The sequence below is a fragment of the Ranitomeya imitator genome, chromosome 3 (genome assembly GCF_032444005.1).
Source record: "Ranitomeya imitator isolate aRanImi1 chromosome 3, aRanImi1.pri, whole genome shotgun sequence".
NCBI lineage: Eukaryota > Metazoa > Chordata > Amphibia > Anura > Dendrobatidae > Ranitomeya > Ranitomeya imitator.
The window spans coordinates 71,544,034-71,570,726 of NC_091284.1; the positions used below are offsets into that span (position 1 = coordinate 71,544,034).

General features: G+C 41.6%; 1 protein-coding gene across 2 annotated transcripts in view; it reads left to right on the forward strand.

Moving 5' to 3' along the window:
- Positions 1–26,693, forward strand: part of CADM2 (cell adhesion molecule 2) — a 2,470,210-nt gene that overhangs the window by 2,299,530 nt on the left and 143,987 nt on the right. For both annotated transcript variants that reach the window (XM_069760974.1, XM_069760973.1), the window contains one exon: positions 5,651–5,829. In XM_069760974.1, the coding sequence (XP_069617075.1) occupies positions 5,651–5,829 (179 nt within the window). The remainder of the gene's footprint in view (positions 1–5,650; positions 5,830–26,693) is intronic.

Below are 26,693 nucleotides of genomic sequence, written 5' to 3' on the forward strand. Positions count from 1 at the left end.
TAAGCGCTGTCCCCCCAGTGTGGTGTTTAAGCTGCCATTCATATCTTCTTTCCAGCAGCGTTCGCTGGAGAGAAGATATGAAAAATCCTTTATTTTTTTATTTTTCGTGTTTAAAATAAAGATCCTTGTCCCCTCCCCCCTCCCACCCCTGTGCGCCCGCCCGCTGTTAATAAAATACTCACCCGGCTCCCTCGCAGCGTCCTCTCAGCGCCAGCTTCTCCTGTATGAGCGGTCACGTGGTGCCGCCGATTACAGTCATGAATATGCGGCTCCAGCTTCTATAGGGGTGGAGCCGCATATTCATGACTGTAATGCAATGTGTAATGACTTGTAATGACTTGTAATGTGCAAGCATTGTGCGCTGTTAGGATCCTCTGGTGTCTGTGCCAGGAGCTGAATGGCATGTGATCGCAAGTTGCGGTATGCATACTGCCGACCACATTTCGACAAGACTGTTTCTGACCACACTCAATGCACTTTCAAGGAGGGAGGCCACGCCCATCGAATCAAAATGTGGCATATTGCATACTTGCGGTCTCATAACCGCTGTTCCCTGAGCCAGGACTGGAGAATCCTCACAGTGTGCAGTGTGCATGATGTGAAGATTCACCAGTCTGCAGTCATATAGAATGACTGCAGACTTGTTAGCTTTAGCCCAGACAACTTCTTTGATTGCCGGCCCATATTGCATTCATTGTACTCAGAGACATATTCTAGATGTCCGAATATCTCAAATGTAGATCCTTTTGCCTCCATAGTCTGCCTGATGCTGTATATTATGATTGGTCAAGTACCGACTACCCCTTCTTTTTCTAATTTTTTTCGAACATTAACATGATTTAGTGTCTGAGTGCATTTATATTGACTCCCTAATGTAGTGACACTGGCAACCCATTCCTGTAACTTGTCTCCTCTAAACATTGGAGATTAAGATAGATTAGAAAATCGTCCCTGCCTTATGTCCTACTAATCTTCACAGGTTTCGTGGGATTTTTCAGCTCAGCGGCATTCACTTCAATGGAATTGCACAGATGAAGTGCTGTTTCCCAAAAACAGTCACATCTAAAATGGTTTATTACTTAGTAAACCGGTTTCCATTTTACTCCAAAATCAAAGTGCCAAAATCTATGTTATGGCTCATATTCATTTGAATGTGACTGAGCTGCAATACCAAATTCAGCCTAAAGACAAAGGTGGCGCTATTCTAGCAGAAAAATGACCAGAACAAATATTTGACTATTTCTAGCAAAACAGACTATCTATGTTGTTGAAACATGATTTATGAACTTGACTAATTAAGACAAAATTAATGTACTGTAGCTCGTTCTTTTGTGCATTATGCTTTGTGATCCCAATGAACCTAGCTGTCCATCATGGGAATATTTTATTTTTGCATAAACAAAAAATAAAAATGTGCAGCAGGTCAGCCGAAAATGAATCATTTAGAAATATTACACTCCGAAGGAAAACATCCAGCAGCTTTTGATTTAGAATAGCTGTCCTTTGAGCAATATGTTCGCTATCATAGCAGCTGCCGGACAAATGAGCCAGTGCTAATGAATAAACTGGATCTTAGTATTAAAAGCTTGTGATGTGAACTGTATTTAAAATGATTATTAGAGTGCATTAGGCGACTGTTAAGTGATGCGGTCATTTATAAAGTCTCCTAATAGAAAATCACGGCCGATAAAAGTCTTGTGATCAAGAAAATATTCTAGGTTTCATGGGAAATAGCGCTCCAGCCTCATGGACAATGTGCTCAAAATAATTTACAGTCAATGGAGTACCTTAAAATGATCCAAGTTAAAGGGAAAATTATATTGAAAATGACCTGCTGTTTAAATTAGTAAAAAAAAAAACAATTTTTAAAGTTTTTTTTGTTTATTAATTTTTCGTATCATGTTCATCATTAAAAGAAAAACAGAAATCAAATCTTTGCAACAGCCACTGCTTTTTTTGTTCTTTCGGGAAATGGATGGATGCATTAGCGCTAGCAGCAATAAAAATAAAAAGGAAAAAAAATAAAAAGTAGTAGCAATTGTTTGATTCAGATCCCCTTTCACTGTGTTAAAGCACCTAATGAGCGTGTGCAATATTAATTGTGCAGGGAGAAGGAAGAAGCAGGGGGAGCAGTGACATAATCTATTGTGGTTGGGGGATCCTGTGGTTTTATGCCAGGTGTTTTCTGGCATTGTAGTCCTGACTGTGATGATAATGAGACTTCCGAGAAATCTGCTATAAAAAACTGGATGTGTGAAATAATAAAATAGTCTCTGTGGCCAGTGTGATTTCTATTTATCATCAAAATAACTCATTTAAGCAATATATCTCAGGAGATCAGAGATCCATCTCCCTTTCTTTTTCCTGGCTAGTGTCTGGCAGTAAAACAACTGGCTGCAGCTGGAGTCTCCTTCCTCAGGGAGGGTCTGCGTGAAAATGGCAAGATTTCACTTTTTTATATAGATTGTGATACTATTTCTTTTTTTGATACGTTTATTATAAAAACCTGATTTAAGCAGGAGATCTCTCAGGAGATCAGACATGCAATTCCCTTTTTTCCACACACCTATGTCTGGCAGTAAAACAACTGGCTACAGCCTGAGTCTTCCCCCTTCTGGCTGGCCAATGTGAAAATTGCAAGATTTCTATTTTTTTTAATACAGATTATGAAATATTTATTTTTTTGTACACTTAATTTGAAAATCTGGTTTAAACAATATAATATTTTCTGATGGTGCATTCCCTTTAACACTTTACAATGTAAAATATTTGCAATTAAATCTACATCTATATTACAAAAGCAATTCATAAGTGTAAAAAAATGCAAGAATTACACAGAGAGAATTGGCGTAAACAGTGGCTTGGCATTTTTTATGTTTGGCTACCTCACAACCTGGATTTTAACTCATGCCTTTGAGGGTTTGCATCAGTTCATGTAAAGAACATGCCTAAAGCTGTGAAAATTTGCTTTTCTTTTTATTGTGAAGCAAGCAACAAATTGGACAAAATAACTGAAAAATTCAAAGTGCATAACAGTTCACCCTCCTAAAGTCAGTACTTTGTAGAGCCTCTTTTTGAGGCAATTACAGCTGTAAGTCGCTTTGGATAAGTCTCTGAGCTTTCCACATCTTGCCACTGGGATGTTTGTCCATTCCTTAAGGCAAAACTGATCTAGCTCCTTGAAGTTTAGGTACCTTCACACATAACGATATTGTTAACTATATCGTTGCTATTTGTGACGTAGCAACGATATCGTTAATGAAATCGTTATGTGTGACAGCGACCAACGATCAGGCCCCTGCTGGGAGATCGTTGGTCGCTGAAGAAAGTCCAGAACTTTATTTCGTCGCTGGACTCCTGCTGACATCGCTGGATCGGCGTGTGTGACACCGATCCAGCGATGTCTTCACTGGTAACCAGGGTAAACATCGGGTAACTAAGCGCAGGGCCGCGCTTAGTAACCCGATGTTTACCCTGGTTACCATGCTAAAAGTAAAAAAAACAAACACTAGATACTTACCTACAGCCGTCTGTCCTCCAGCGCTGTGCTCTGCACTCCTCCTGTACTGGCTGTGAGCCGGAAAGCAGAGCGGTGACGTCACCGCTCTGCTTTCCGGCTCACAGCCAGTACAGGAGGAGAGCAGAGAAGCAGAGCGCAGCGCTGGAGGACAGACAGCGGTAGGTAAGTATCTAGTGTTTGTTTTTTTTTACTTTTAGCATGGTAACCAGGGTAAACATCGGGTTACTAAGCGCGGCCCTGCGCTTAGTTACCCGATGTTTACCCTGGTTACCGGCATCGTTGGTCGCTGGAGAGCGGTCTGTGTGACAGCTCTCCAGCGACCAAACAGCGACGCTGCAGCGATCCGGATCGTTGTCGGTATCGCTGCAGCGTCGCTTAATGTGAAGGGGCCTTTAGCTGGTTTCCTCTGGGGAACAGCAATCTTCAAGTCTGACCACAGGTTCTTAATGGGATTAAGGTCTGGGCTTTGATTTGGCCACTCTCACTGTCTTGTTGGAAAGAGAACATCAGTCCCAGTCTCAAATCATTGACATACTGAAATTGGTTTTGCTCAAAAATATCCCAGTATTTCACAGCATCCATCATTTCCTTGACTCTGACCCTTTTCCCTCTCCTTACTGCCAAAAAACCTCCCCAAAGCATGATGCTTCCACAACATGTTTTACTGTGGTTAGGGTGTTCTTGGGTGGATGAGCCGTGTTGGTTTGGCACCAGACATAGCATTTACCCTAGAGGCCAAAAAGTTCAATTTTGTTCTCATCTGACCACCACACCTTCTTCCATGCATTTGAGGAATCTCCTACATTCCATTTGGCAAATTCAAAATGAGCCTTACAATTTTTGTATATAAGTAAAGGGTTTTTTCAGTCCCCATTTCCAGTCCAGTCTTTGCTTTGAACGCTGCAACCTCTTCAGTGTCACCTTTGGTGTCTTTGCAACCTCTATGATTAATGCCCTCCTCGTCCGGGCTGAGAGTGTTGGTGGCCGGCCCTCTCTTGCCAGGTTGCTTGTGGTACCATGTCCTTTCTATTTGATGATAATGGATTTGATAGTGCCCCGTGGGATTGTTGGAGATTGGGATATTTATTTTATAACCCAACTATAACTTGTACTTCTCAATAACTTTGTCCCAGACTTTGTAATACCATATTGATCCCGCGCTTAAGGGTAAACCAGAAAAGAAATGCTTCACGTAGGTCCGGCTACACAGTACACCAAAGCCTCCACTTTTACTACAGTAGGTACCTGTGTAAATACTAACAAATCCCTCTGATGGCCAGAACACTAATACATCCGTGTGTTATTCTACTGCTACCAGCAGTAGGACTGTGTGTAGCTGCGAGCTTACCTGTGAGCCATTGGTGCTGCAGCGTGGGATGAACTTCCGTGTCTGCAAGGTGCCAGTCCGCTGTTTGGAAGCAAGCGTACAAGGCCTACGGCAACATGTGCACTGGATGGTGAGGTGCGATATGCAGCTAGGGAGCTCCGGCCGGTAGCGTCCCTAGGTATCGCGTGGGGCAAAAAGAAAGATGGCTGATAGACTCCACCTACTTGTGACGTCACGTTCAGAATGGAGTGCAGAGGTGCTCAAAACAACAAGGGGACAGAGCTAACCAACGCGTTTCGAAGAGCCACGTTCTTCTTCCTGAGGAAGATGTGACTTATAAAAGTAAATACTTGCATCAGAAATTTTAAGGGGCTTCATTGGAAAAGGGGCGAATACATATGATCACATAAATTTAATTTCTGCCTATATTTTTCTCACGTAGTTTCACCAACTTAGACTATTTAGTGCTGATGCATCACACACATATCAAACTACAAAACTATTTAAAAACAGCATGCAATGTAACAAAAGATTTAAAAAAAACATGGGGGGGTGAATATTGTCACAAGTCACTGCATAAAATAAAATGTGCTGATTCATTGTATAAAGTGTTTGAAGCTTTATTTTTCTATACCAGAATTCCAAATCACAAACAATGGAGATGAAAGGAAAAATTTTGTTTGTCTGATGAGACCAGTAGGGGAGATAACTGCAGATAGACTTGTGCATCTCCCTTTGAAGTCAATAAAAAAAATTATTTAAAGTTTGCTTCTACTAAACGCATTTATTTTTTTACTAATCAGGCCAGAACCAGTATTATGGACAAAGGATGGTGGAGAACTTCCAGATCCAGACAGGATGGTCGTAAATGGACGTGAATTAACAATAACGTTCTTGAACAAAACAGACAATGGAACATATCGATGTGAAGCAACTAACACCATTGGTAAAAACAGCGCAGAATACATCTTGATAATAAATGGTAGGTTGACTTATTATTTTTCTTCATTATTTTAGACATACAGATGCGTCCTTCCTTATTTATTCTCTAAATTTGATGTATCCTAAGTTGTGTGGTCAAAGAATTTAAACACATATAAAAAAAAATCTGTTGGATGGATTCTTAGATTTATGGCACACATCAACTATAAGATTCTGAATATTTAAAAAAAAAAACATAGCTCAGATTTACTGATTGATTTTGACAAATGTCTCTGATGGATGTAAAAAAAAAACTCACACATATGCGACTATGTTATAAAATAAAGAACCATAGTTTCCCATGTTAAAACAAACTTTCTACAGAAAAGTGTGAGATTATATTTAATTTGTTTCAAGACAACTTAAAGAAAAGTTAAGGTTGAACCCATCTGTATGAGCGTGACCATTCTGCATCATTGTGCTAAAAATACTGGGCCTCGTCTATTAATGTTTTCTTAGAGGGATAGTGGCATATAATATAGTTTGAGTGCTGTAAAATTGCAAAAAAAAAAAAAAAATCATGACTGAGAATATATTTTTCATCTGTCTAATGCAGTGTGATTTAAGAATTGAGAATATTGTTCCATGATTGGGTAACCCTGGGTCTCTAACTTATTTGCTTTATCCAATTATAAGGAATACATACAATTTTCAATAGTCAGTAATATAGTACTAATGGAACAGAGAGTAATTTGTCATTAATTATCATTGTTTTATTAGCGACCATTGTTTTAGGGTTATAATGATAATTAAAAAGTGAAAACTAGTGGAGGAATGCACAAAATGGTCTTCAAGAAATAAAGATTGTCTGCATTTGTGTCAAGTGAGGAAAGGACTATTTGGATGCACTGAATAATTAAATCAATGACCCTGATTAATTAAAAACTTTCACTCCAGAATTCTTTCCTAAATGCTTTGAAAAATCTGAAAATTTAGGAGTAACTTAGAGTTGAATATTGAATATTGGCATCTTCACGCCAGGTTCTCCCAGCTCTGCTTAAACGTGCGGAACTGAGGTGGGACAGGGGCGTGGAGACCATCCTCAAAAATCTTAATTTTTGTACGTTTTACTTCACTGCATTGTGAGTTTTTTCAGGAACATTGCATATACTTACATTTGTCCACATATATAGAATGGATTTTTTGATGGTTTGGTAACATCGTTCTTACTACTAAGTAGGGTTGAGCGAAACGGGTCAAAAATATTCAAAAGTCGCCGACTTTTGGCAAGGTCGGGTTTCATGAAACCCGACCCGACCCCCGACCGCGCGAGCGGTCACATGGGCGGCCGCGCGGCCAATCACAAGCCGCGACGTCACCGCGACGTCACCGCAAGGTCCTGGAAGGCTGATTCTAAGGAAGGAAGGTTCCCGGTTAGTACCAGGGCGCGTCAGAGGGTAAGTATTGCGATATTTTTTATTTTAATTCTTTATTTTACACTAAAATATGGATCCCAGGGCCTGAAGGAGAGTTTCCGCTCCTTCAGACCCTGGGAACCATGGAAACCCAATGCACTGCATTGGGTTTCGGGTTTCGGCCGACCCCGACCCCGACTTTTTTATAGGATCGGCCGATTTCACTCGACCCGACTTTTGAAAAAGTCAGGTTTCGTGAAACCCGACCCGATCCTATAAAAGTAAAGGTCACTCATCCCTACTACTAAGCACTGCATACTATTGATGATGAGCATACAAAATTGAGTGGAATTTAATTCTACTGTAATTGTGCAACATAAATCAGCATTTTTTTGTATTTCATTCCCACGTGGTTTGAGTAAAATGTGGACAGCAAAAAATGAAAAAAAAATATTGATACTTACCTTACCACCTCTGCTAATGTTGTATTTTGATGCATTGTGATCATTACATACTGCACTGACCCCTTACTTTAACCTTACATTGTAGAGCATAGTTTCAGGTTTATATATACAGTATATACAGTATATATAAAAGTGTATATATATATATATATATATATATATATATATATATATATATACACTATTAAATAGATTTCCCTTCTGTGTTAATCAAATAGAGTTGGTAAAGTACCACCATCTCCTCATTGTCTGTACTTTTGCATCCTAGTAACCTGCTTATGATTGAATAATTTACATAATTGTCCTCAATTTCAAGATAGCAAAAAGCACTGTAGTGTTCACTTGGTGCAGCAAACATTTGTTTGGAACTTGTCACATATGTTTCCTAATGTTTGTATACAAGAATAATCAAATTATTGTCATGCTTTTTATGGCTCTCCTTGTAGTGAAGCTCTAACCTGCAGAATATTATTTGAACAACTGACTTACCTAAACTTCAAAAATTTTCATAGAGATAAAAATGCCCTCTGTGTAAAGAATTTTGCAGCTATTAGTTTCATATTATGCCAGCTGGTACCCCAAAAGTGAAATTTTGCATGTATATGCAGCGGGAAAAATAAGAAAAGGAGAGGTCTGCAATTTTTATCGTAGGTACACTTCAACTGTGACAGACAGAATCTTAAAAAAAGTCCAGAAAATCACATTGTATGATTTCTACATTATTAATTTTCATTATGTTGCATTAAATAAGTATTCGATAAAATAAAACTTAATATTTGATACAGAAACATTTGTTTGCAATTAGAGAGATCAGATGTTTCCTGTAGTTCTTGACCAAGTTTGCACACACTGCAGCTGGGATTTTGGCCCAGTCTTCCATACAGATCTTCAACAAATCTTTCAGGGCTGTCATTGGGCATGAGTTTCAGCTCATTTCAAAGATTTTCTATTGGGTTCAGGTCTGGAGACTGGTTGGCCCACATCAGGACCTTAAAAAGATTCTCATGGAGCCATCTTGCAGTTGCCCTGGCTGTGTGTTTCGAGTCATTGTCATGCTGGAAGACCTAGTCATGACCCATCTTTAGTGCTCTTACTAGAGAAGGAAGTTGTCGGCCAAAATGTCATGATACATGACTCTATCCATCCTCCCTTCAGTCATCCTATATCCTTTGCAGAGAAGCACCCCCAAAGTAAGATGTTTCCCCCACCATGCATCATGGTTGGGACAGTGTTCTTGAGGTTGTACTCATCCTTCTTCTTCTTGCAAACATAGTTAGTGAAGATGATACTAAAAAGTTATATTTTTGTCACATCTGAGCACATGACCTTCTCCCATGATTCTTCTGGATCATCCAGATGGTAATTGACAAATATTAAATGGGCCTGGACTGGACATATCTTTGCGTGAGCAAGGGAAGTATGTGTGCCCTGCAGGATTTTAATCCATTAAGGCATAGTGTGTCATTAACAGTAATGTTTGAGACTGTGGTCCCAGCTGTCTTTAGGTCATTGATCAGGTCCTCCCATGTAGTTCTGGGCTGATTCTTGAACTTTCCTAGAATCACATTATCATAGTCTTGATAATTAGTGGCTCACAAGTCACTCCAACAGATATATACAACCATAATCCTCTGAGGGGTACACCAGGCAGAGGATAAGAAGTGAGATGAACAATAAATAAAGTTAAAAATAACTGTTTATTATTACATACCGTATATACTCGAGTATAAGCCGACCCGAGTATAAGCCGACCCCCCTAATTTTGCCACAAAAAACTGGGAAAACCTATTGACTCGGGTATAAGCCTAGGGTGGAAATGCAGCACCTACCGGCGAATTTCAAAAATAAAAATAGATCATTATTTCCCCATAGCTGTGCCATATAGTGCTCTGCGCCGTTCATATCTCCCCATAGCTGTGCCCCATATAGTGCTCTGCACTGTTCATATTCCCCCTTGGCTGTGCCATATAGTGCTCTGCAGCATTCATATCTCCCCATAGCTGTGCCCCATATAGTGCTCTGCAGCGTTCATATTTCCCCATAACTGTGCCCCATATAGCGCTCTGCAGCGTTAATCTCCCCATAGCTGTGCCCCATATAGTGCTCTGCAGCGTTCATATCTCCCCATAGCTGTGCCCCATATAGTGCTCTGCAGCGTTCATATCTCCCCATAGCTGTGCCCCATATAGTGCTCTGCAGCGTTCATATCTCCCCATAGCTGTGCCCCATATAGTGCTCTGCACTGTTCATATTCCCCCTTGGCTGTGCCATATAGTGCTCTGCAGCGTTCATATCTCCCCATAGCTGTGCCCCATACAGTGCTCTGCAGCGTTCATATCTCCCCATAGCTGTGCCCCATATAGTGCTCTGCAGCGTTCATATCTCCCCATAGCTGTGCCCCATATAGTGCTCTGCAGCGTTCATATCTCCCGATAGCTGTGCCCCATACTGTGCTCTGCACTGTTCATATTCCCCCTTGGCTGTGCCATATAGTGCTCTGCAGCGTTCATATCTCCCCATAGCTGTGCCCCATATAGTGCTCTGCAGCGTTCATATCTCCCCATAGCTGTGCCCCATATAGTGCTCTGCAGCGTTCATATCTCCCCATAGCTGTGCCCCATATAGTGCTCTGCAGCGTTCATATCTCCCCATAGGTGCTCCACATAAATCTGTGCCATGGCTGCTGCTGCTGCAATAAAAAAAAAAAAGCCATACTCACCTCTCTTGATTGCAGCTCCCAGCGTCCGGTCCCGGCGTCTCTGCACTGACTGATCAGGCAGAGGGCGCCGCGCACACTATATGCGTCATCGCGCCCTCTGACCTGCACAGTCAGAGCGGAGACGCTGGGAAGATGGAGCGGCACCCGGCGGCTGGAACGCGGACAGGTGAATATGACATACTTACCTAGTCCCAGCGATCCTGGAGCTCCCCGCCTGTCACAGCTGGTCTTCGGTGCCGCAGCTTCTTTCTCTATCAGCGGTCACCGTTACCGCTGATTAGAGAAATGAATAGGCGGCTCCACCCCTATGGGAGGTGGAGCCGCCTATTCATTTCTCTAATGAGCGGTCCCATGTGACCGCTGAAGAGGGGAAGAAGCTGCAGCACAGAAGACCGTGGGACGGCAGGGGGAGCGCCAGGATCGCTGGGACTAGGTAAGTATGCCTCAGCACCCTCACCCCCTCACCCGCCGACCCCACCGCTACCGTGACTCGAGTATAAGCCGAGAGGGGCACATTCAGCCCAAAAATTTGGGCTGAAAATCTCGGCTTATACTCGAGTATATACGGTAGTTAAAAGGCAAAAGGGGGGGAAGGGACCTAAAAATAAAATTAAAAAGACACAAAAATGGGACCTCCAAGTGGTGGAGGGAGCGAGAAGCCAGCAGAGATGGATATATTTATAGATTAGTATATGTGCCGCATGAACAGTTCCCCCTCCAACACAAAATATAGGTGGTCTATGACGCACAAGTGTGGCTACCAGAGTCTGGTTATTAGACCGCACACATAAGACAGGCGTACACTACCACCTAGGCATATTGTCACAATTATGACACCTATGAAAAAAGGGGGGCCAGAGATAATGTAATGGTAAGGGATATCCCAGGATACAGAAACCGCAGAGGCAGAAGGATTATGGTTGCATACTTTCCTAGAATCAACCTTACCCCACCAGATGAGATTCTGCATGGAACCCCAGACCAAGGAAGATTGACAGTCATCTTGTGTTTCTTCTGTTTTATAATAATTGTTGCCTTTTCACCAAGTTGTTTGCCTATTGTTCTGTAGCTCATCCCAGCTTTGTGTAAGTCTACAATTTTGTCCCTGCTGTCGATAGACAGCACTTTGGTCTTGGCCATTATGGAGATGTTGGAGTGTGATTGATTGAGCGTGTGGACAGGTGTCATTTATACAGGTAACAAATGCAAACAGGTGCAATTAATGCAGGTAATGAGTGTAGAGTAAGGGGCATCTTAAAGAAAAACTAACAGGTCTGTGAGTGCCAGAATTCTTGCTGGTTGGTAGGTGATCAAATACTGATTTCATGCAATAAAATACAATTTAATTATTTAAAAAATTTCACATTTTTATTTTTAGATTCTCTCAAATGAAGTGTACCAACAATTAAAATTACAGATCTCTTCATCCTTTGCAGGTGGGGAAACTTGCAAAATTGACAGTGTATCAAATACTTATAGTGGTGTGAAAAAATGTTTGCCCCCTTCCTGATTACCTGTTCTTTTGCATGTTTGTCACATTTAAATGTTTCAGATCGCCAAACAAATGTAAATATTAGACAAAGATAACACAAGTAATCACAAAATACAGTTTTAAAATGAAGGCTTTTATTATTAAGGGAAAAAGAAATCCAAACCTGCAGGCCTAAACCTAATAACTGGTTGGGCCACGCTTAGCAGCAACAACTACAATAAAGCATTTGCGATAACTGGTAATGAGTCTTTTACAATGCTGTATAGGAATTTTGTCCCACTCATCTTTGCAGAATTGTTGTAATTCAGCCACATTGGAGGGTTTCTGAGCATGAACCACCATTCAAGGTCATGCAACAGCATGTTAATCGGATTAATGTTGGGACTTTGGCAAAGACTCCAAAGTCTTTATTCTGCTTTTCTTAAGCCATTCAGAGGTGGACTTGCTGGTGTATTTTGGATCAATTTCCTGCTGCATAACCCAAGTACACGTCAGCTTGAGGTCACAAACAGATGGCTGGATAGTCTCGTTCAAGATTTTTTGGTAGACCATGGAAATCATGGTTCCATTTTTTATGCAACTTTTCAGCTGCGTTTTTACAGTACCAGCAAAGTCTACGAGATTTCAGAAATATCACGCACACAGCTTGTTTTTTTTTTGTCCTGAGTATTTTGTGCTTTGCTAGGTTTTTGCAGAAAAGAGCATGTCACTTCTTTTAGCGTTTTTCAGTGTTTTACAACCATTGAAAGTCATGGGTGGTGAAATAAACGCTGAAAAAACGCAGGTATCAGATTTTGCTGCATTTTTTTGTGCCAAAACCTTAAGAAGTAGAGTATTTTTTTTGTCACTATTTTTGTTCGTCACTAAACTTTATCAGCATGCATGAGACAAATGTAGCATGAAAAACGGAGCAAAAACTGCACAAAAAAACAGCTAAAACAGCAAGAAAATGAACAAGAAAAACCCGTTTTTTTTCTGCAGCAGGTTTTGCTGCAGAAAAAAATGCAGCAAAAATGCCACGTGTGAACATAGCCTGAAAGGAAATTGGGCCATAATATTCAATATATATTTCTTTAGTATATTTTTTTAATGAAAAAATTTACAAATAATTTACTTAAGTGAAAAAATAATCAATGATAACTAGAATGACAGCCTCTGACAGGTCTTCTTTAACAACCTTAGCTCCGTTATATTACTTTGAAACCAAGTATAAAAATTGCTTTGCTTCGTGATTTGATCTTTTTATCCCTGTAAAAAAAAAAATCCCCTGTCTCTATATTCTTAGAGTCGCTGTTTATAATTCAAGAGGAATATGTGGAGGACGAGTGAACCTACTTATTAATTCCTAGCAGCGGTGGAAGTTACGATAACACTAAACAGTAGCAGGAGTTACAATGGACTGACAGTGCGGTGAAGCTTTATAGCTCAGCCCTATTGTCTCCGAGCACAGCTGTGTCTGTGTACATCAGAGGAGGGGAAATCTGTCTAATTGTACAGCGTAATGTTCAACTTACGAGAAGAAAGCTATTGGATCAGTGTATGCTTTATGACTAGATATTCCGTATTACTGCCGGAAAGTAATTGCAAATTCTGACCGGTACACAAAATGCCGTAATGCCGGTGGAAAATATGAAGCTTAGATTTATCATCGCAAGAGTTCGATATATAACTGATTTTTTTTCCCCATTTTTTAATTTTATAAATCTCTTGCTGCCTTAGCGTGAAGGAGAATGGAAAGACATTGATAAATGTCTCGGCAAGCATAGAATAGCGTATTGTAGAATTTATTTCCAGATCACCTCCTTTTAGACTGAGAGGCTCAGATAAATGTTCATTTGCACTAATGCAGAGGTGACATGCTGCGGTAACAACCAGCGGACGACATCAGTTTGTATTTCCTATTAACATCCTGCTAGAAACGTAATATTGCAGGTCACATTTTCAATCTGAATCGTCTCATTTGAAAGTTGGAAAGCTAACTATGAATTATTTATCAAGTTCAGATCTGCAGCTGTGCCAAGGTCCCTATGAAGAGCGTTGCCTAACGAACCTAATCCATGTTGTGCCATCTTGGTCTCTGTGTGAGACGCACTGCTGAAACTTCGTATGCGGTTATTCATCAGTCACTGAGTAAATTGTTAACAAATGGACTTCAAAGTTGGTTTTCCTTGGAGGAGCATAAAAAAAGCATAATTGATTGTAAAAAGCATGATAATAATAATAATCTTTATTTTTATATAGCGCTAACATATTCCGCAGCGCTTTACATATTGCACACATTATCATCACTGTCCCCAAAGGGGCTCACAATCTAAATTCCCTATCAGTATGTCTTTGGAATGTGGGAGGAAACCAGAGTGCCCGGAGGAAACCCACGCAAACACGGAGAGAACATACAAACTCTTTGCAGATGTTGTCCTTGGTGGGGTTTGAACCCAGGACCCCAGCGCTGCAAGGCTGCTGTGCTATCCACTGCGCCACCGTGCCGCCCAATACTCGGCATTCTTATCACCCACCATTCATAGGCTGAGATGGGATTATCAGCATCCGTGTCAGCTCCATCTTCAACCTTCAATCATTCTCATCAATCAGAGGGTTGTCCAGTAAAGATAACTCCTGTTCCAGATGCTCCTACACCAGTAAATTATTCTCACAAATTCCAAATCTTCTGAAACTTGCCTACACCATTCACTGGGAAGCCATTCACTGGGCTGCCCAGCTCCACCTCCTCTTCAACTCCTGACGCAGCTCCTCTGCTCCTCTCCCTGTCAGTGACTTTTCAGTGATGTAGAATTGTAGTCCTAATGATGACTCATGCATGGAAAAGAGACTTCATGTTACTACTGTAAGGGTTTACAAGGATTGTTGTGTGCCCTAAACTCGTCCCGGTTAAGTATTAAGGTTGTACATAATATTATGCATATTTATCCGACATTTATAGTATTCTAGCTGCTGCTGCACAATGTATATTGTTGCATTATAGGGAAAATTCAGTTTTCACGTCCGTCCACTAGATGGGGGCACAATAGTACATTAGCACACAGGGGTGTAATTAGTTAATTATAGGCGGGATTTGCGGTGGTTAAGTCAGGATGACTTCCTGAGTAAGTTAGTTGGGGCCGGGGTGCCCATAGAGCTCGGGTAGGCTTAAGGACCGGGCGACACAGCAAACCACGTAATGTTTAAGAGGTGAAGAGCCCAACCATCCACAGTAGCAGGCTAGGATAGCAACAGGCCGCAACAGAGTTGGAACACAGTCTGGGAACAAGGAAAGGACAGAAGTGCAAATGAAGCAGCAGTGGGACCACAGAACTGAACTGAGGACAAAAGGCAGGTCCGGGATAGTACACGGGATGCAGGTCGCTCAGAAATGTGGCGGGTCATCGCATGGGCTGATGCCCGTTAAATCTGATGTGAAATGGATAAGGGAGCCCCCATGATCAGAGTCTTTGCTAAAGAAGGATGCTGTGTTACCGCAGGAGGCGGTGGGACCCCGTAGTGTGCTAGCAGACGTATGACAGGAGACAGAGAGAGAAAACGTTGTGAACTGTGTGAAAACTGATGCTATTGTTGTCACTGACCAGGATGAGCTATGTGAAAGAAAAAGTAAAGTTCCAAGTTTTAAGTACGTATTGGACTCTGTCTCTCATGGTGCAATAACACAAGCAGTGGAGCCTAAGCAAGCTTAATGGAAACTGGAGGGTGAAGAAGGCGTAACTGAAGATATGCTGACAGTGGGACAGTGTTTTCATGCGATGGGAGGCCAGTGAGCGTTACTACACATAGTCAAGGCCACGACGACTACTGCCCTGGCGCTCTCTCACACTACATAGAGCTTAGAAGGAGCCCATTTTTAATCATGTGATGTGATAGGCTTAATGCAAACGAGAAAAATTAACTGGGTAGAGAAGCAAAATGAGCAATTGTAAGTACACAGTGCTATAAAATATGATGACTGCAATATATTAAGAGGATAAAAACTTTGATGTGAGTGCTTCTTTAACCTTCATATATGGGGTTATTCTGAAGTTTAATTACATTCTGCCCAGTGCCTTCACTGATATGTACCGAGGAGAAACTAACTTGATCCACCCGACAGCCTCCCACTTTCAGTCATATAGGTGCAGCCAGCGTACTTTCAGTCATTGCTCAGTATACTGTAAGTGGTGGCTGAAACTATGCTCCAACACTGACTGACAGCTTGCTCAGCACTGATGCATTTTACAACCAGCTGTCAGTCAGTACCGGGGCATGGTTAAAAGCTCATTTCCTCCCGGCAGCGGGGTTCTCAGTGTGAGTGCCTCGGCGTGGTTACAGTTCATATCCTCCTGGCAGCAGGGCTCTGTGCTGGTGCCCCGGTATGGTTACAGTTCATTTCCTCCTGCAGCAGGGCTCTTAGGGCTGTCCCCTGGCATGGATACAGTTAATTTCCTCTCGGCAGCAAGGCTCTCAGTGCTGGTGCCTCTGCATGGTTATAGTTAATTTCCTCCTGGCAGCATGGCTCCCAGTGCTGGTGCCCCAGCATGGATACAATTAATTTCCATCAGGCAGTGGGGCTCTCAGTGCTGGTGCCACAGCATAGCAACAGGCCATTTCCTCCGGCAGTGGGGCTCTCAGTGCGGGTACCCCGGCATGGATACAGTTTATTTCCTCTAGTCAGTAAGGCTCTCAATGCAGATATCAGCCCGCAGCAGATTACTATTAGCCTGCATATTAACCCCATATCTGCAGGTTAATAGCAATTTTTGATATGACAGGTTCCCTTTAAAATTTCCTACATTGCACAATATGAAAAATGATAACGTGTAATATTAGGAAACATTTTGTTGCTTGCAGACCTGTGTTATGAAGTGAAGTGGATGGTAAATGTGACTTCGTGTACCCATTACCAGAATCCTTTGTGTTGTCTCAGTATTTACTAATCAGAAGCTGGCTGAGCGGGCTTAATAAGTGCACATAAACAAGCTCTTGATTCCTTATCCAGCACTGTGTCAAGGATGAGCACCACTTACCGACCAGCAGCATAGCAGCATTTCGGAGCCAGTAGCACTCTGAAGGATCATTTCAGAGGGGCTTTTTTAGGCTTTATGGATTTAGGGTTATGGTTAAAAACTGTTCCTGGAAAAGCAGAATAAAGAAAAATGCATAGCAAGAGTTTTATTCCTGGGTATAAGGAGCTTATTTGCTACAGAGTTGACAAAAGTTTAGTCATTAGCTGAACCAAACACAGGCATAAGGTTTGATGTAACAGGTGTGAGGCCGGGGATACAGGCATTATGTATATATTTATTATGGGTTTTTTTTGCATACATTTTTTAAACACAAGGGTTTCAATCACGACAATGCTATTATAGGGGGAGTAAAAGTAGTCACCACATATGGAGATCTACTGTACATCTTAAAGGAGTGGTTTGAAATTCAAAGTGATATTCATTCTAAATCAATGTCTATATAGTTCCATAATATAAACTATTTTCTAATTTACTTGAATTAAAAATTCCCTATCCTTCCAAAACCACACTCCTCTTCTTGTTTGACATCTCTTCATTGAAGAATCAAAGTGCATGCTGGGATACTGAAACGAAGTGTCATCAGGGGGGCAGAGTCTGCGGTCACTGTTACAGCCCCTGTTTCCTCCCTGAAACAAAGCATCATCACTCATGCTCATTTCAGGGGCTGGGCTAGTCCTTATGTGCTGCGAACTGTGCGATGTGCACAATGACAGCGCGCACTGAGTTGCCAGCTCAGATCAGAAGTAACATGTCGGTTTCAGAATACCCAGTGTTCTTTTCACTTGTTTGCTAGTTTATTAAATAATTTCAGCTCTTCTTTCCTCCCATATCATGTTTGATTAGTCAGCAACCTCATTCTCCGCATGTTCCCACTTGTTTTCTTGTTTCTTACAGCACATTAGCTCTTTTATTTTCCCCTTCTTTCTTCATCCCAGTCTTATCCTCAATGACAACCCATCTGTATTTTACTTAACAACCTTATTTCTCATAGTTTATCAGCCGTGCACATTTAAGCAGAGCACTGTGGGAACTAAAGGAAAAGAAGTCAGCAGGATTGGTATTAGAAACAGCCCAGCATGTCTTCCCTTCCATCATTCCTCCTTAGAACATTTTTAAAGGGAACCTGTTACCAGCGTTATACCATACAGTCTGAGGGCTGAGATAGAGACCCTGATTCCACTGATGTGTCAAGCGGACTTTTTGCTGTAGTTTTGACACAATTATTGTTTTACTAGCAGGAAATAATCCCTAGACTACCAGTAAACTTCCTGCCATGTAGTCCTCCATGTTCATGAGCTCTATATAGCCCCGTACCCTCCTAATTGGCAGCTTTCTGCCTATGCACAGTGTACGCAGAAGGTTGCCAATCAGTGATGTGGGCGGGGTTATACAGAGCTCAGCATTCAGGGAACTGGCAGATCTGCAGTACAGAAAAAAAAATGATTTTAGCAAAACTGCAGCAGGCAGCATAGAAAGCGATACATCGCTGGACTCAGGATATCTGCTCCTTATCATGTTGCTTGGGTTGCAAAAGCCTAATGACAGATTTTCTTTAAAAGGTTATTCCCATCTCTGCATGTTATGGCATATTATAGGATATGTTATCATCAGGGGACGTTCTGTGGAACCTCCACTGACACTGAGAACAGGAAGATTGAAACACTGGTTCAGCAACGCTTGATTTTCTGTGATTTTTCCATGCAAAAAAAATCTTACTAACGGTGCAACTTCTCAGCGTAGCTCCCTGCACAGCTGGGTAGGCATGGAGAATGACCCCTGAGGAAGCATTGGTGAAACGCATGGCGGGTGCATTTGTAGTGTGAGCATCTTTCACATTGGCAGGCAGGATCTATGCTGTTATATTCTTATATCGATTGACTTTTTTCAGTTTCTTCTGACATGCCATTCTTATTTCCATTGTGCATTATCAATTGATTACGCGTTATCTTATACTTGGATTATTACTTTCAGGATCTTTGCTTTACACCCCAACACGAGTCTATGTTGTCCTCTCTGTTGGGACAATTACAATTATTAACTTTTTTGCCCTTTATTCAATTTTTTTGCAATAAGATATTTATTATTTTGATTAATCTTTCCCTGCCTTTCACTTTATCATTATCAGTCTCATCCCTGTGCATAAAAAATGCATATGAAGATCACTACAGATATTGTATTTTCAGAATCTATTGGGGTCGGAGTGGTTGTACCTCTTGTAAAGTGATGGAATATCCTACAAATATGCATTTAATTACTTAGGTGGAACTGCCTCTATAAGGGTATGTGCACACGTTGCGGATTCTCTCCGGATCCGCAGCGTTTTTTGAGGTGCAGAAACGCTGCAGATCCGCAACTGATTTACAGAACAATGTAAAAAAAAATGTTCTGAGTGACCGCCCTATGCAGTTTTAGGCACAAAGATGCATTCTTGAATTTGTATCTAACCTACTAATAACAGATCACAGATTCATACACTTTTAATAGGTTAGAGCTTGTTAAAAGCTTTGTTTTTAACCACAAGCTACTCCTCTAAATTCAGAAGCACATGGACACAGGTTATAATAACAAATCAGCCAAAAACTCAATCAAAGGACAGCACTGACAAGACCGATAAATAATAGACTTGCTACATTTTAGGGTATAAAACATTAACGCGGCAGCGGAGCGCGGCTTTCTGAACCCGTCTTTGTTTGCTTGTTTTTGTGCTGATTTTATTCAGAAGCCTAATAAATTATAGACGGACGCGACTCTCTCTTCACATTCCAGAACATTCTGTTAGTTTTTGACAAATGAAAAGTGTGAAACGAGCGGGAAAATACGGTGCATATTGTTTGATCTCTAGTTGACTAATCTGGATACGGAATTTCACATACTACAGAACAAGGTCATCGATGATCACTTTTTTTTTCAGGTGCACCTGAGAGATGAAAGGCAATATTCTTTTTTATTTAGCGGCGCAGATAATAGTTGAAATCGATACAGATATGAGACGAATGATTACAATTCGCCCGTAACTGTTACTTTCCACTGCCGTCAAAACAGTCAGCAATATTATTTCCATTTTTCATTGATGGAGGGGGATGGTATAGTAGCGGGGGGAGAGGTGGCCGTAAAAGAGGTTATGTATTTTTGGTGGAGTGGAAGAGATCAAACTGTTAGAATTCTCCGTGCTGCTTTTGCAGAATCGATACTACGGCCGCTACTTTCATTTGTCTTGGCTTTTATTGATAATAATAAATGTCAAGAAAACACTCTCCGAAACAAGAAGGCAGATATTATGGCAACAGCACAATGCCAGGAATTGTTGCTTTACTGGATAGACATTCATAATATTCAACGGAAAATGAGCCCTTGTCCTTCATTACAGTCTAATTGACTGATTCAGATAGTGCAAATATACATCATGGGAAGGATTCAGTTCTGCAGCCCCTCACTGGGTGGTTACCACCTTGCGTTGCTCATTCATGATTTCTGCGAAGATTAAATTATTTTTTGTAGTGCGATTCAAGTTTGAGTTTTACGCGTTTTGAACAGTGCGGGAAAAAAAGTTTAGCAGCTGGTTTACGCATTTGCTGATTTTTTTTTTGCAACAAATATATGAAATATTTCTGTTTCCTCTCATTTTATATTCTAGAGTTCTAGAGTGCCAAACTGTTGAAAATGTCATAATTCAGAAACAAATTATACTTTTTTTTGCACCACTGCAAATAATTCAGGATTTTGTCCATAATGTGTTTTCATGATTGATAGTTGGCATTAAAGATTTTGTTAACTTTATTAAAGGGGCTGTGAGGCAGTGATGGGGATCATATGCGAGGGTCGATATGTCTCCCCCAGGATGGGCATAGAAGCGTATCGAGGTCGCAGGAGTGCAGTGCAGTCACAGGCATAGCTGTGATTGCAGTGCAAAATAAAAGGAAGTATTGTTCTTAGGCAAGCTATTTGCCCAAGGCAGATTTAAGAAAACCTGCCAAGCGCTTTTATTTTTGGAGAGGACTACAGGATGGTAGTGTGGCGGATCGCTCCCTCCTGGCCAGGTCTTACAAGTGGCCTATAACCACAGATTCCTTGTAAAAACCCTGCAGCCAAGGGTTGGGTGTGTCAGTCTTGGTTTGCAAACTCGCAGAGCAGGATGCAAATCTTCAGCTGGTGTGAAGCAACATGGAACCTTGTACCCCTCAGCGTGACATGGCGGTGCTGTCGCCCATGGCAATCGGTCCCGGTTACGGACAGTCTTGTTTCCCAGCCGAGATCCGGAGGTTACCTTTTGTGTTCCAGTTGTAAGTTTGTTTGGACATTAAAAGACATTTGTTTTGAACTTTCCAGTGGTCACTGCCTGACTCTCAGGCCGCTATATGGACATGAAATGCCATCGCAAACATCAGAACCACACAATCATGATCTGAGGGCACCAATTCAGATAAAGAGGAAGCTCCCACACTCTGTTAACCATTTATATGATGCAGTCACTATTGACAGCAGCATCTAAGGGGTTAAACAGATTTGGACGGTGCAAACACTGATCGTGGCTGATGCAGCAAATTGTCAGCTATAGTGTACAGCCGACAGCTGCTGGATTCTCCCCTGTATGGGGAGGCTATTCTCTTATATCTCAGGTCAGTTAAAAGACATATTGGCAGTCATTAAGGGGTTAAATGTTACTTGTATGAGTGTATACTAATTCTTCATAACTCCTAGGTAAAATGTTATTTCTTCACTTTGTGTTAGGAATTGTATACTGGTTCTTTGTGTGCAGAACAGCAAAAACTAAGGGTATGTGTCCACGGGCCGGTTTACATCCGGATTAGCTGTGGATTGAATGCTGCATACAACCGCAGCGTTCAACTCGCTGCTTCCAGATGTTACAGCATAGTGGAGGGGATTTTATGAAATCCCGTCTCCACTATGCGTGCAAACACACACTCGGCGGCCCTGTGTTTACAGACATGCTGCGTGTCTTTTTAAAGCGCATCATGTCTGTTTACCTTGTGGCGACGCTCCGTCACTGCAAAGTAAATCACGGGGCCCTATGCATAGGGTGCGGAGATTCCTGATGTGTGCAAAGAACACATCCGGAATCACCGTGCGTTCAGAAGGGGGCTGCGCTTTGGGCAGAGCGGGTTTTTTGCTCCGTCCAAAGCGCAGTGGACACGCACCCTAAAGGTCCCTTTATATTGACCAACCTGCTGTACGATAGGAATGCCAATTGGTAATCTTTTCCCGATAGGCAGTCATTTAAATGTCTGTTTACATAGACAACAGTAGACGATGCACAATGAATAATCTATACCAGATCGCATGGTAATCGCGAAACATAATTATCTTGCAGTGTAAAGGCCCCTTTAGGTGCAGACAACTCATGCTTTGACAACTGTTGATGAATGTTGTACAGTCTGCTTGTACAGCGTAGGTAGAGGTCAAAGATCAAGACTGACACCTAAAGATTGTATAAAATTACTGCGTAAAATTGATAATCAAGAAAAAGTTACCAAGGCCCTATCTGATCATACTTATGAATCTATAGGACTTTGTTGACTTGTATGGGACCTCTCGAATACAACGAACAGAGGGGGAAAAAAAGAGAGGGGGAGAAAGGTCACCCCCCCGCCAAGTTGTCTGAGAAAGCCTAATTCATTTTCTTCATCTACTATATAATTGTCTAACGGTCACTTCCGTCTTTCTGTCTGTCTGTCCTTCTGTCTGATATTCATTGGTCACGGCCTCTGTCTGTCATGGAATCCAAGTCGCTGATTGGTCTCGCCAGCTGCCTGTCATGGCTGCTGCGACCAATCAGCGACGGCCACAGTCCAATTAGTCCCTCCCTATTCCCCTGCAGTCAGCGCCCGGCGCACGCTCCATACTCCCTGCAGTCACTGCTCACACAGGGTTAATGCCAGCGGTAACGGACCGCGTTATGCCGTGGGTAACTCACTCCGTTACCGCTGCTATTAACCCTGTGTGACCAAGTTTTTACTATTGATGCTGCCTATGCAGCATCAATAGTAAAAAGATCTAATGTTAAAAATAATAAAAAAAATAAAAAATCATCATATACTCACCCTCCTGCGCCTTTCCCGCTCCTCGCGATGCTCCGGTGCTAAGGATGGTATGCGACAAGGACCTTCCATGATGTCACGGTCATGTGACCGCGACATTATCACAGGTCCTGCGCGCCTGCGCGAGAAGGACTTTCCATAACGTCACGGTCATGTGACCGCAACGTCATCACAGGTCCTGCGCACCTACGCGTGAAGGACCTGCCATGACGTCATGGTCATGTGACCGCGACATCATCACACCCTAGGACCGGAAGCTGGCGACAGAAATACAAGGGGCCCTCAGATCAGAAGGTGAGTATATCTTTATTTTTTTAACCTGTGACATACATGGCTGGGCAATATACTACGTAGCTGGGCAATATACTACGTGACTGGCCAATATACTACCTGGCTGGGCAATATACTACGTGGCTCTGTGCTGTATACTACGTCACTGGGCAATATATTACGTAACTGGGCAATATACTACGTAACTTTGCAATATACTACGTGGCTGGGCAATATGCTCTGTGCTGTATACTACGTCGCTGGGCAATATACTACATGACTGGGCAATATACTACGTGACTGGGCAATATACTACATGGCTGGGCAATATACTACGTGATTGGGCAATATACTACGTGGCTGTGCAATATACTACATGACTGGGCAATATACTACGTGGCTGGGCAATATACTACGTGACTGGGCAATATACTATGTGGCCTGTGCAATATACTACGTGGCCTGTGCAATATACTACGTGACTGGGCAATATACTACATGACTGGGCAATATACTACATGGCCTGTGCAATATATTACGTGACTTGGCAATATACTATGTGACTGGGCAATATACTATGTGGCCTGTGCAATATACTACGTGACTAGGCAATATGCTACGTAGCTGGGCAATATAGTACGTGACTGGGCAATATACTATGTGGGCTGTGCAAAATACTACGTGGCTCTGTGCTGTATACTACGTCGCTGGGCAATATACTATGTCGCTGGGCATTATACTACATGGCTGGGCAATATACTACGAGGACATGCATATTCTTGAATACCCGATGCGTTAGAATCGGGCCACCATCTAGCTGAAACATAACTGTGTATGTGTGTAAGGAGTTCATTAGAAATAAAGGTGAAAGAATTTCCTGAAATTCATTTGTTTCACACAGCAGATTTGATTTGGTCCCAGTAAATTTGGACGGAATCAAAAGTGTTGCCAAAAGATGATAATTAAGCTCTGAAGTCTCTTGCGACCCCTAAAGTACAATAAATAGAGAAAAGGGAAGACATTAAAAATAATAAAATATTATCTCACCTTTCCTAGGCCCATCACGCACCTGTCCTGCCACTGCAGATCCTGGTCCTCTGCTTGTTGCTTTTGGTTTTCCGATCTTCTAATGATGACTTAGCCTCACATGATCACATGCGGTAGGACGCACATCCTTAATGAGCGAGTAGTGGACCAGGTAGAAGCTGGGGCAGCAGGACAGGTGAGAGGAAGCCTAGAAAAGATTAGATAATATGTTATTATGATTTCTTCCTGGCCCTCAAAACAGTAAAACCTCTTCATTTTGCTGATCAGTAGAAGTCCTGGTATTGAGGCTATCCATTCCATAGACGTAGAGACTCCCTTAAAGACAACATAAAATGTAGATGCATCTAATTTTTTTATTCTTGCATTGCATCAATTTCAACTTTCAAAAACAATGTAGTAACAGTTTAGAAAGAAAAAGTATTTTTTGTTCATATTTCTTTGATTTTTTGGGGGGGGGTTTGCAATTTTTTTGAGCTTGAATGTTCCGGTGAAGATTTAATGTGTTCATTGCTAGATCTTCACAGGGACACCTCCAATTCAAGCCTTCAAGTCTGTGATGCATTAAATATGAAAAAGGAGAACATGAACAAGGGTTAACAGTAGCATGCTCTAAAAATGATCTTCCGTTCCAAATGGAATTACACCTGGTGATCTGTAATGGATTGTATTTCATGCTGACACTTTCATTCTTCTGCTGTAGTGCTTTTGAGCATCTTCTTTTGTAAGCTGTTTCACTCAAAAAGATAAACAGACAAAAGCACGGCAAGAAAGAGAAGAACAGAAAGGCAGCCATGTGGAGAGACATGCTGCCTAGTAACAACCTGGCCCCGTGACGGCCATACTCATTCACGCCTAAGAGTTTGCACATTGTGTCCCGGCTGCACTGGCACTGAAAAATTATAAAAAAATTATTGGGTCAAGTTGAACATTGACTTGTTCATTTGAAAAGATGTTTTCAAAGTGACAATGGCCCCAAATAACGTTACATCTGTGCAAATTTTGTCAGGGCGGTACTAGAACCCATGAGCCTAACACTTAAAAGTGACAGTAGGAGGTGCACCCAGAAGAACGGGAGGTCTGGTCGCCTAGGCAGCCATAGAACTCTTAAAGTCTTTCCCAAACTTCGAAACTTCTCCCAGCTGATGCAGCTCATCCAGAAATGGAAAATTCTTTAATCTTCTAATGCTTTTCTAATATCCATATATTTTCCATTTTATTTCTTCAACAAGTTGTATTTTTAAGTGTAGGCAAAAAGTGAAATGTAAAATTATAATTTTCAACAATATTCTTTTTATTTGAGTAGCTTTATGAAAATGTTACCTTTTTTTGCACTGTTCCTGTTTTATAATCCAGAGCTGCAGTCACAATTCTTCAGGCTTCAGAGTTAAAGCATTCCATCATTGCACTCGTGTCAGCAAAGAGATGGCTCCTGTGAGTTAATGACTTACACCTGTGCATTATTTATAAAAATCTAAATTTCATCTCCAAGTGTTAAAGCCATATTCTATGCTATCAAGTTACATTATTAGGATTGTATCTGCCAACCGGATTGCTGACTTTTTCCAGGAGCAGCTTGGAGAATTGTGAGTGCAGCGCTGGACTATAGTACAGGCTACCGTAACTCATTATCAGTACAGGATAATAATAAGTCATTTTTTTACAAATTTATATCAATTTTTAAAATATACATAACATCTGTTTGTAAACTGAAAAGTTTTGTTCACAGGTAAATACTGGGGATGGTATGCAAATTAGCTCTTCCTTAAAAGAAAGACTATTCTCTATTTGGTACCATGCATGGTAACTAACTTGTAAGTCAATGGGAAGGTGCAAATAGCTGCAGATTCTCTCATCCAAGAGAATGGAGCCAACTATGCAAATGACGCTCTGGTAAGATTCTTATGAGAGTGTCAGCATGATGTGATCCAATTTTCTCCAATGAGGAGATGGAGAACAACATTTCTCCATCTTCTCCATTTTGTCAGGCAGTGGAAATCTGATTGTGTTCTTCAGATGTCAATCGAATGTGTTCCGATGATGTCCACGCACTGACTGACTTGCGTTGGCAAGTGCAATATGAATAAAGGACAAACCTGGGGAATGCATTGACTTCTTCCTCCGACATACTCTGTCTGGGGAAAAGATCAGTCATGTGCATGGCTTCATAGACGAAAATTGGTCCAAGTGAGATCTGATGTTTTGTCGGATCGCACTTGGGCCGAAGATGCAATGGTCTGCATGTGCACTTACAGAGACAGTTTTCTTGTGATTTTAACTTTTTTCAAACAGTATTGCATGGGAGCCGCCCTTGTATGAATTATACATTATTTTCTGGTTACATTTAATAATCGCTTCCAGCACAATTGCATAGTCGATTGTGCTATTTTGTCTCACTGAAAAGATGGTCACAGCAGGAAAGAAGGTCAGAGCCCAAAGTTGCAGACTTTTAC